Below are 12,098 nucleotides of genomic sequence, written 5' to 3' on the forward strand. Positions count from 1 at the left end.
CATTAAACAATAACTCCCTATTTTCCCCTTCCCAGACCTTGACAATGACCCTTCTACTTTCTGTCTCTATAAATTTAACTACAGACCTCATATCACTGGAATCATGCAGTATTTATTTTTGTGACTGGCTTACTTCACTCAGCATATTGACCTGAAGATTGACCCATTCTATAGCATGTGTCAGAATTGCCTTTCTAAGGCCAAATAATTTTCCGCTGTATGGATATTGTTTTGTTCACTCTTATCTCACCAGCATCTGGAATAGTGCCTGATACACTTTTTTTTTTTTTTTTTTTTTTGAGACAGAGTCTCATTCTGTCACCCAGGCTGGAGTGCAGTAGCACAATCATGGCTCACTGAAGCCTTGACCTCCTGAGTTCAAGTGATCCTCCCACCTCAGCCTCCCGAGTAGCTGGGACTGCAGGTGTGCACCAATGACCTGGCTACATTTGTGGGTTTTTTGTTTCAATTCATTTTTTGTTTTTTTGAGACGGAGTTTTGCTCTTGTCACCCAGGCTGGAATGCAATGGTACAATCTCACTGCAACCTCCGCTTCCCAGGTTCAAATGATTCTCCTGCCTCAGCCTCTGAGTAGCTGGGATTACAGGTGAATGCCACCACGCCCAGCTAATTTTTGTGTTTTTAGCAGAGATGGGGTTTCACCATGTTGGCCAGGTTGGTCTCAAACTCCTGACCTCAGGTAATCCACCCACCTCGGCCTCCCAAAGTGCTGGGATTACAGGAGTGAGCCACCACGTCCGGACCATTTTAAAATCTTTTGTAGAGACAAGGTCTCACTGTGGTGTCCAGGCTGGTCTCACACTCCTGAGCTCAAGCAATCCTCCTTCCTGGGCCTCCCAAAGTGCTGGGATTACAGGTGTGAGCCACCATGCCCAGCCAGTGCCTGAAACATATTTGAATGAGCAGAAGGAACATAGAAAAGGCTGGCCAACTGGGTGGAGGCCAGCTACAGATAACATTGGAAAATATGTTATCCACATGTGTCAGATGCAGGGCTAACATCCTTACATTAAAAACAGCTCACACCCAGGTATCACTTGAAAACTAGGGGTGTTCACAGAGCAAGAAGTAACAGTTGCTTGTAAATACATAAAGCATTTCCTATCTCATTTTTTTTCTTTTTCTTTTTTTTTTTTTTTTTTTTTTTTTGAGACGGAGCTTTGCTCTTGTTGTCCAGGCTGGAGTGCAAAGGCATGATCTCAGCTCACTGCAACCTCCACCTCCCAGGTTCAAGCAATTCTGCCTCAGCCTCCCAAGTATTTTGGATTACAGGTGCCTGCCACCACCATGCCTGGCTAATTTTTGTATTTTTAGTAGAGATGGGGTATCACCATGTTGGCCAGGCTGGTCTTGAACTCCTGGCCTCAAGTGATCTGCCTGCCTCGGCTTCCCAAAGTGTTGGGATTACAGGCGTGAGCCACCATAACTGGCCATAACTCATTACTTTTTAAAATATACTAAAACAGTGAAATACAGTGTTATCTGTCAGGTTGGCAAAGACTCTTGTAGAATGCAGTTGCAACCAGCCTGTGATGGCAGCAGGCATACCTCGTGACTACCGAGATGGCTGTGTTTCATACAAGTTTTCTGTAGGGCATTTAGAGCCTTAAAAATACCACATGCAGCCAGGCACGGTGGCTCACACCTGTAATCCCAGCACTTTGGGAGGCTGAGATGGGCGGATCACCTAAGGTCAGGAGTTTGAGACTAGTCTGACCAATATGGTGAAACCCCATCTGTACTAAAAATACAAAAATGAGCCAGGCGTGGCGGCATGCACCTGTAGTCTCAGCTACTGGAGAGGCTGAGACAGGAGAATTGCTTGAACCCAGGAGGCGGAGGTTGCAGTGAGCCAAGATCATGCCACTGCACTCCAGCCTGGGCGACAGAGGGAGATGCTGTCTCAAAAAAAGAAAAAAAGGCTGGGCGCAGTAGCTCATGCCTATAATCCCAGTACTTTGGGAGGCCGAGGCAGGTGGATCACAAGGTCAGGAGATCAAGACCATCCTAGCCAACATGGGAAACCCATCCTAGCCAACAGTGAAACCCTGTCTCTACTAAAATACAAAAATTTAGCTGGGTGTGGTGGCACACGCCTGTAGTCACCGCTAGTTGGGAGGCTGAGGCAGGGGAATCACTTGAACCTGGGAGGCAGAGGTTGCAATGAGCTGAGATCGTGCCACTGCACTCCAGCCTGGTGACAGAGCTAGACTCCATCTTAAAAAAAAAAAAAAAAAAAAAGAAAGAAAAAGTATCGTAGAGAGCTTCCTAACCAAGATTAAAAAATCAGAAGTGAAAAAAGAAAGAATAGATATATCTAATTTTATAAAGCGTATATATTTTGCATGATGAAAGAGTCCGTTGGTCACCTGAAAGGTTAAGGTTAAGGTTATTTTCTATGACATACAAAAAGCTCTTTAAAGTGAAAGAAAACAATTCAATAGATAAATAGGTGGAGGATAGCAATAGATAGTTCACCAACATGATGCATCTCACCCCTGCCATACGGGACTTGTTTCAAGCTGACATCCAGGGCCTGGAGGGTGGGCTAGCACTGCCCTGCTCAGGCCCCCCCACCCTCTTCCCAGTAATCCAGGGGAAAGGTGGCATCACAGTGACCAAAGGCAGTAGCCAGGGGAGGAGAAACATTTGGCAGGAAAGTTTCCACCCTCACGGTGTCTGATGCCGGCATGGAGCCCATCTGCCCACTGCCCTGCTGGCACAGGGGACTCCCCAGGACCCTCCCAGATGCTTTGTTGGCAGATGCTGCCTGCTCATTTAAGCCAAGTGATGCCATTTGGATTACGTTGCAGGCCTGCCCCATGCCACAGCTGTGCTTCCTCAGCCCTCTTGATGGAATGCTTTCCTGTAGCCAGCACCCAGCACAAGCAGCCTGTGCCAGCTTGGCACCCCTGGCCCAGGGCTGTCTGGGTGTGAGCTGCAAGGAGTGGGGGGCACAGGTAGGGGCTGCTCAGGGAGAGGCTATGTGCCTCCCTCCCAGCATGTGTGCCTGGCCTGGGCCCACTGTCTCCTCCCCTTCAGTCTAGTGATGGCCATTTCATTAGGTTTCAGTTGCATTCCTTTAATTACAGATAAGTCTAACCCTGGCGCCTGTTTTCAACCACTTTCTCCTTTTGTTCGCTCTTGATACTTTCTGCTAGCTTTAATCCAGTGCATTTGCCCTTTTATTATTAACTTACGGAGATTCTATCGATGAATGATACTAAACCTTAGTATGTCATCTGTGTTGCAGATACTTTACTTTGTCACTTGTCTTCAGCTTTCTTTTTTTTTTGAGACGGCATCTCGCTCTGTCTCCCAGGCTGGAGTGCAGTGGCGTGATCTCGGCTCATTGCAAGCTCCGCCTCCTGGGTTCACACCATTCTCCTGCCTCAGCCTCCTGAGTAGCTAGGACTACAGGCGCCCGCCACCACGCCCAGCTAATTTTTTCTTTTTTTAGGTGGAGTCTGGCTCTGTCCCCCAGGCTGGAGTGCAATGGCGCAATCTCCACTCACTGCAATCTCCGCATCCCGGGTTCACGCCATTCTCCTGCCTCAGCCTCCCAAGTAGCTGGGACTACAGGCGCCCGCCACCATGCCCGGCTAGTTTTTTGTATTTTTAGTAGAGACAGGGTTTCACCGTGTTAGCCAGGATGGTCTCGATCTCCTGACCTCGTGATCCGGCCTCCTCTGCCTCCCAAAGTGCTGGGATTACAGGCGTGAGCCACCGCGCCTGGCCTCCTTCCAGTCTTTTCTCTGGTGTCTACATGCACTGAGTTTAAGAGGGGTCAGGAGATCGAGACCATCCTGGCTAACACGATCTCTACTAAAAATACAAAAATACTAGCCGGGCGTGGTGGCGGGTGCCTGTAGATCTTGGCCGGGTGCGGTCAGGAGATCAAGATCATCCTGGCGAACACAATCTCTACTAAAAATGCAAAAATATTAGCCGGGCGTGGTGGCGGCCACCTGTAGTCTCAGCTACTTGGGAGGCTGAGGCAGGAGAATGGCGTGAACCCGGGAGGCGGAGGTTGCAGTGAGCCAAGATTGCGCCACTGCACTCCAGCCTGGGCGACAGAGCCAGACTCCATCTCAAAAAAATAAAATAAAAAAAGAAAAGACACTGGAAGGAAATACGCCAAAATGAGAAGCCCTTGTGGGTAGTTGGTTTCTTTTTTCCTTTATACTCTATAGTTCTTCTGAATTTTCTGTAATGAGCATGTATTTCTTTTTTTTTTTTTTTTTTTTTTTTTTTTTGAGATGGAGTCTCGCTCTGTCACCAGGCTGGAATGTAGTGGCGTGATCTCGGCTCACTGTAACCTCCACCTCCCGGGTTCAAGGGATTCTCTTGCCTCAGCCTCCCGAGTAGCTCACCATCCCCACAGACAGCTCTCGATGCGGCCGTGCCTGTGTCACACATCTCCTTTGTTAAAGGAGTAAATAAGTGATTTGTACATTCTACCAGTTTTTATGAAATGTATCTTAAGAATTCTACCCATCTTTTGCTTAAAACATTACTGAGTTTGGGGTAATTAATGTAAATTTTCTATAATATCAGCCAAAAAAATTGTAAAGGGAAATACAGGTGTCCTATGTATGTATATGCAAAACACACACATAGAAAACCCCATAAATACAAAATGCAAGTTTGGGTTCCAAAAAGCAAAAGAGTCTACCAGGAAAACATCAACCGAGAAGAAGTTCCCTAGCAGAATCCCAGCCGTTGGTTCGGGCAAGGGATCAACTGCTGAGATAACTGGGAAGGATGTTGAAGAAGGGATGTTTGCACACAGGCTCAAGGATCATGCCACAGAGAACTCGCTAATTGCAAAGGGAAAGCATGTCCCCAGAGTCACCAGGGGTCACCAGCTGATCTGCATGATAAAACTTAGCATCCCTAATTGTGGGACCACCTGAAGTGCTGTGTCCCCAGTGTGAGTCATCTATGCAGTATACCTACCAAAAATGTTTAGTCTGATCTAACCAAGCATTCATACCTAACTTCAAGTTTATGGGAAGTATAAGAGCTAGAGGAACAAGCTAAATGACAATGAGGGGTACTTTACAAGACAGTTCTTCAAAAAGCCAATTTTAGTTTTTAAAACAAAGTGTGAGAAGGACATGGGAGGTGCTCAAGATTAGAAGAGATTGAAATGGTCCCTCTGGGGGAAAGGAATGTGCCCGCGCTCCCCAGCCAGGCTCCCTGACAGCCCCGGTGTACAGAACTTTACAAGAGAAACATAAGGTCATCTTTTTTCCATGATGAGTGTAACATCTTTGCCCCATCCTGGGATCTCTGGAATGTATGAGACAGAGTCTCATACAAGTGAATGTTTTTAGTTCCATTTTGGAAAAATGCAAAGATAAGAATCTCTGAAAGTTACCAGTATCAAACACATTATTTACACATTATTTACAACGCACCACTGGTGGTGAGTAAAATTCCCTGTGTTAGGTTTACTAAGTCCTGGAGGAAATTGCTCTGAGATGGGCAGTGCTATGGAAAATTACAAAATCTGCAGTTTATAAAGATGGTCCGCCAATCTAGACTAATAATGACATTGGAAAATGCTGTGATGTGTGAGACAAGAAGCATCTGGTGTGTGACAAACACAAATACATCACATATCGAGAAAGGAGGTGGTGACACAGCTTGAAGACCTCCCATGCCAGAGCTGAAAGCCTGAATCAACTGCCAGTGGTGTTTTGAGTCATTTTTTAAATAGACTATGTTACAAGAAAATCTTATTTCTTTCAAACAGTGTAATATTGCTACTTTTATTAAATGAATGTCCTTTTTGTGTGTTTTGTGGTGGAAGTGGTTAAGGCAGTGGTGTTCAGTCTCTGGGCTTCCCTGGGCCACATTGGAAAAAAGAAGAATTGTCTTGGGCTACACATAAAATACACTAACGATCGCTGATGAGCTAAAAAAAAAAAAAAAAAAAAAAAAAAGGCAAAAAAAATCGCAGAAAAATCTCAAAATGTTTTTAAGCTTACAAATTTGCGTTGGGCCTCATTCAAAGCCATCCTAGGCCATTTACAGCCCGCAGGCTGTGGGTTGGACAAGCTTGGTTTAAGGCGTGTGTGTGCATCGTTTTCGGGGCTCTTTCTGTTAACTGACCAGTGACTGGCCAATCACAGGCCTGGCAGGTGGATGGCTTCCCCTGTAATTCTGATGTTGCAGGCTCTGCACTGGCCACACAACCAGCGGGGTAGTGTGAGTGTAGTAACAGAACAGCATTTAAGAATGTATGCTCACATCCCTTCCACATGGAGGCACTAGTCGGGATGGCAGTGGGGCACCAGCCCTGGTAGGTTTCAGTCCCTCTTCAGGGGCTAAGCTCTAGGATTTGGAAATCTTGGTTTCCCAAAGCTGGTACACACTAGTCCCACAAAAGGTTCTGTGAAAATAGGGTCCCTCAGGCCAGGCACAGTGGCTCACGCCTGTAATCCCAGCACTTTGGGAGGCTGAGATGGGTGGAGCACTTGAGGTCAGGAGTTCAAGACCAGGCTGGCCCACATGGTGAAACCTCGTCTCTACAAAAATACAAAAATTAGCCGAGCATGATGGTGAGTGCCTGAAATCCCAGCTACCTGGGAGTCTGAGGTGGGAGAATCGCTTGAACCCGGGAGGCGGAAGTTGCATTGAGCAGAGATTGCCCCATTGCACTCCAGCCTGGGCGACAGAGCGAGACTCCATCTCAAAAAAAAAGAAAATAGGGTTCCTCAAACAGGCGAACCTGTGAGATGCACGTTATGTTCCTCTCTGGGAGGCCCCTGACACACGGTAAGTTACTAAAGACAGCCTGGCTATGACAGTGGACCTGGTGCCAAACTAGCCCTCCTGCCACAGACAGATAGAAAAATACGAAACAACTCTATTCAGGCAGTGGACAGCAGGCAGCACGCACCTGCAGGCTCTGAGGAGGGAGTTCCAGCGCAAGCCCCGTGATCGCCCCACTCCCTACCAGGGATGTTTCCCAAGCAGAACACAGTACTTCTGAGTGGAAGAGGCAGAGATCAACATCTCTGGCAGCTAGAGTGTGCAAGACAGGGCCCCAGACAGAAGGGGAGCTGTGCAGCGCAGGGGTCCAGAAGTCCATGCAAGGACCCCCCAGTCGGACCACAGCTGTGGGCAGGGCAGTGTGGGCCCCAGAGTAGAACGCCCCGCTTGCATTCCGTTCCACATGGACACTTCCCGTCCTAACTTCTCTGTAAAAGGAGTCGAAGTCTGTCACCCTATAACAAGTGCCCCTGGCTCTGCCCATTGTCGGTTCACAGTCAAGTCCAGCTGCCTCTTCGGGAGCAGCGCCCCTGCTCTTGCCACCGCGGTTTGCCTGGCAGGCCCTGAGGCCGGGCAGCTCTGAACATGTGATTTCTACACACAGGGTGTTTGAAAGGGAGGGTCAGACCAACAGGGTTTGAAGCTGGACTGGCTCCCCTTGTTCTGGAGATGGCACCACTGCACTCCAGCCTGGGCGACAGAACGAGACTCTGTCTCAAAAAAAAAAAAATGCAAGAGAACTCTTCCTGCCAAAGGCAGGTCCCTCCAGCTGGGCATGGCAGGGCCAAGATGGTAAAATTTAGCCTGCACTGAGCCTGCAACTCAGACTTCTGAATCCCACCTGCTCACGATTTGTGTCCCTGCACCTGGTATTGGGTGAAAGCAGCAGCTGGGACTTCCTTGTGGAGAGAGCCATAGAGGTAACTTACAGAAGAGTTGAGAGTTTTAAGTAAAGCAGCCTCTGTCTGCTGTGTCACAGTGACGGCACAGAGTGCAGCCTTGGGAACGATGGCTGAGAATTGGTTTGTAGAAAGTGCAGCCCACCCTGCTTTGACACTTGCCTATGGACGAGTGTAGCCGGCAGGTGGCCAGGACTGCTTTGTCTTTCCTCTGCTGACCTGAATGTGGACTTGGCCCCGTTATAGTGACTGGCCCAGGGTTGGCTATGGACAGGTAACTTGTACTTGGGTTGCAGCTGAAGGTGGCCAGGATGCACCAAGAGGCCACGGAAGGTCCCATGAGGTGCCAGGGAAGACCCACACCTGCTCCCCATCTTCTGAGTTGGGAAGGAGGAGGGTGGCTAGTGGACCCCACCAGAGTCGAGGGCTGGGCTGTTTGGTTCTAAAGGCTTTTCTCCTGTGTGTGTCCCCAGATGAACGACAATCTCCTTGAGAGCTGGAGCGACCTCGATGAGCTGAAGGGAGCCAGGAGCCTGGAGACAGTGTACCTGGAGCGGAACCCCCTGCAGAAGGACCCCCAGTACCGGCGAAAGGTCATGCTGGCCCTCCCCTCCGTGCGGCAGATCGACGCCACGTTCGTCAGGTTCTGAGTCCTCCTTGCTCCTCATGTGGTCCCTCTCCTCGGAAGAGCTGCCCAGCCACGGTTTTTTAACCCACCTGTTGCTCCTGAGGTCGCCACTATATCAACAGTCACAAACCCAATGGCAATAAAGGCACTGACGATAGCTGGCGCGTGCAATGCCACGCACCATTTTCAGATGCCATTGCAATTAAATCTTGCCACACAGTCCTCCTGGGTGATTGTTGACAGTTATTGTAGCCACAGAGAGAACATAAGACACGTTGCGTTCATTCACTAGAAATTCCTGTTTCCTTCTCTCAGAAGGCAGTCACAGTCCCTACCTGAGTCATGTGAAACACAGGGCCTGAGAGTGCTTTACAGGCATTCACGTGCTCTCCGAGTGGCATTTGGGGGCTGGCCTAGCTGGCCCTAGTCCTGGTGTGCAGGGTTCAGGCAGTCCTGACCTGCAACAACTGAGGTTTTTTAGTCTTTTAAACCAGCCATTTTCAATTTTTAAAAAATTAGGTAAGTTAAAAAAACATGGGTAAAAGCTGACTCAGCCCTGTGTGCTTGTGTTCCTTAGAGCTCCCCTTTAAAGAGCGCCGGGCAGGGCTGACTGCTTTCACGTGTGCCCATCAGTTCTCGCCACGTCCCTTGCCTGTGGGTGAAAGCTCAGGTGTGGGGAGGGTGTCCCGTGTCCCACGCGGTGCTGTGCTACTGCCAGAATGTGAGCCCCATTGAGCCTCTCCAAAGACGGCCTCCAAGGATCTGAACTCTTGGCCACTTGTATAGTGGCCTCCTGTTCTCACCCCATTGTTATTTTGGCTTTTTTAATATAAAATGTACATTGACAGACACCTGAGGTCTGGATTTAATGCTACCAGGGCATCGTCACCTCCCAAGGTCTCAGATTTCTCCTCCTGCAGAATGAGGGCCACATCATGTAGTCACCAAGGTCCCTTCTGCCTCCGGACTCTAGACTCTAGAACTGTCTACTTGAGGAACCAGGACTCTAGAACCCTACTGTCCAATGTGGTCAAGGCTGCAGTGAGCTATGATTGTACCCACTCTAGCCTGGGTGACAGAGGGAGACCCTGTCTCAAAACAAATAAAAAATTTTAAAAGGCCCCAAATTAATACCCAGCCATCTGTTCTTTAACAGACATTTTTACAAACATACAAAAAATGTGGAAGTGATGAGGAAAGGTATGCTAAATCCAGCACAATCCTAGTCAAAGTGCCATTTGATTTTTTTTTTTTTTTTTTTTAAGGAGTCTGTCTCTGTCACACAGGCTAGAGTGCAATGGCGCAATCTCGGCTCACTGCAACCACCACCTCCCGGGTTCAAGCGATTCTCCTGCCTCACCCTCCGTAGTAGCTGGGATTACAGGCACCCGCCACCACACCCAGCTGATTTTTGTATTTTTAGTAGAGATGGGGTTTTGCCATGTTGCCAGGCTGGTCCCAAACTCCTGACCTCAGGTGATCCGCCCACCTCAGCCTCCCAAAATGCTGGAATTACAGGGGTGAGCCACCGCACCCAGCCACGATTTGATTTTTTGAGACACATTAAATTCTAAAATTTAATTTTTTTTCCTTTTTTTTCTGAGACAGAGTCTCGCTCTGTCACCAGGCTGGAGTGCAGTGGCGCGATCTCTGCTCACTGCAAACTCTGCCTCCCCGGCTCAAGCGATTCTCCTGCCTCAGCCTCCTGAGTAGCTGGGACTACAGGCACGTGCCACTATGCCCAGCTAATTTCTGTGTTTTTAGTAAAGACAGGGTTTCGCCATGTTTGCCAGGATGGTCTTGATCTCTTGACCTCATGATCCACCTGCCTCTGCCTCCCAAAGTGCTGGGATTACAGGAGTGAGCCACCGCACCCAGCTTTTTCTTTTTCTTTTTTTGGCGAACAGGGTCTTGCTATATTGCCCAGGCAAGTCTCAAACTCCTAGGCTCAAGCTGTCCTCCCACCTCTGCCTTCCTAAAAGCTGGGATTATAGGCATGAGCTACCATGCCCGACAAATTCTAAAATTTATATGGAAGAAAAAAGTCAACATTGTGATTCAATTCATTTTGAAAAAGAGCTGAGAGAGACGCTTTCCTACCAGATCCTGAGTGCTGCAAACCCACAGTGAGAGTGTGGGGGGAGGCCTGACCTAACAGCACCAAGACAGGGACACCTCAGCAGGAACCCAGGGGACTCGGGGACTGGGAAAGGTGTCCCGGGGTCGGGGAGGGGTGGACAGTGTCCTCATTATGTTGGCAGAGGGCGCTATGTGGAAAAATGAACACTGCCCCTCCCTGGCATCACACACAGGGTGGGCTCCAGAGCAGCTGGTGATTCATGGGCTGTGCTGAAGTAGGAAATCAGTAGAAAATAATGTGGGACCCTGGGCATGGTGGCTCGTGCCTGTAATCGTAGCACTTTTGGAGGTCAAGGCAGGTGGATTGCTTGACCTCAGGAGTTCAAAACCAGCCTGAGTAACACGATGAAAACCCATCTCTAAAAAAACACAAAACTTAGCCGGGCGTAGTGGCAGCCACCTGTAGGCCCAGCTACTCAGGAGGCTAAGGTGGCAGAATCGCTTGAACCCAGGAGGCGGAGGTTGCAGTGATCTGAGATCTCGCCACTAGCACTCCAGCCTGGGCAACAGAGTGAGACCGTGTCTCACACCCCCCAAAAAAGAAAAAAGAATGTGGAAAGGCGGATATGTGAGCTAGCAGTGGAGAAAATTCCCCAAGGCCGGGTACAGTGGCTCACGCCTGTAATCCCAGCACTTTGGGAGGCCGAGGTGGGCGGATCACAAGGTCAGGAGTTCGAGACCAGCCTGGCCAACATGGTGAAACCCCGTCTCTGCTAAAAATACAAAAAGTTAGCCAGGCATGGTGGCAGGTGCCTGTAATCCCAGCTACTCGAGGAGGCTGAAGCAAGAGAATTGCTTGAACCCAGGAGGTGGAGGTTGCAGTGAGCCGAGATTGTGCCATTGCACCCCAGCCTGGCCAACAGAGCAAGACTCTATCTCGAAAAAAAACAAATGGAAAAAAAAACTCCACAAGCACAACTGTAAGACAAGATTTTGATGGGTTTGTTCACATAAAATTTCACATAGAACAAAAATAATGCATAATACCTGAATAATGGCAACAGTAGATTAAGAGAAGGTGTTTGCAGCCTTTAAAACTGGCAAGGCTTACCATTTAGAACTCCCACACATCAAATAAAGGAGACAGGAATCCTGACTGAAACGCAGGCCAAGGGCCAGAGTGGGCAATGCAGACACCAGGGGCCAGTGGCCTGTGTGGAGCCGCCGCTCACAGGAAGCTGGGGTGCTGGCTGCACCTGCAGACAGGAAGGTTAGAAAGCGGGCAGTGCAGGCATCCAAGAGTCTGTCCCCTGCGACCCAGCCACTGTCCGTCCAGCAGGGCTCCCACATGGCCAGGCCGAAGTGCCAGGGTCCTCACGGAGGGAGCCCTGCATGCGCCTCCAGCCTCAGAAGGAGCACTGAACTTCAGTGTGGGCTCTTCACCACCACATCCACCTCCACTAACCACACCCCTAAGTATGTCCGTAAATGTTACAAAAACTGGTATAAAAAGTTACAGCCAGCCAGGCGCGGTGGCTCACGCCTGTAATCCCAGCACTTTGGGAGGCCGAGGCAGGCGGATCACGAGGTCAGGAGATCAAGACCATCCTGGCTAACAAGGTGAAACCCTGTCTCTACTAAAAATAGAAAAAATTAGCCGGGCGTGGTGTTGGGCGCCTGTAGTCCCA

General features: G+C 49.2%; 1 protein-coding gene across 1 annotated transcript in view; it reads left to right on the forward strand.

The window, feature by feature from the left end:
* The window catches only part of PPP1R7 (protein phosphatase 1 regulatory subunit 7), a 34,878-nt gene extending 25,699 nt beyond the window's left edge, over window positions 1-9,179 (forward strand). The window contains exon 10 of the mRNA XM_003278893.4: window positions 8,177-9,179. Coding sequence (XP_003278941.1) covers window positions 8,177-8,353 — 177 coding nt within the window. The 3' untranslated portion in view covers window positions 8,354-9,179. The remainder of the gene's footprint in view (window positions 1-8,176) is intronic.
* The last annotated feature ends 2,919 nt before the right edge of the window (window positions 9,180-12,098 follow it).

The sequence above is a fragment of the Nomascus leucogenys genome, chromosome 22a, assembly GCF_006542625.1.
Source record: "Nomascus leucogenys isolate Asia chromosome 22a, Asia_NLE_v1, whole genome shotgun sequence".
Taxonomy (NCBI): domain Eukaryota; kingdom Metazoa; phylum Chordata; class Mammalia; order Primates; family Hylobatidae; genus Nomascus; species Nomascus leucogenys.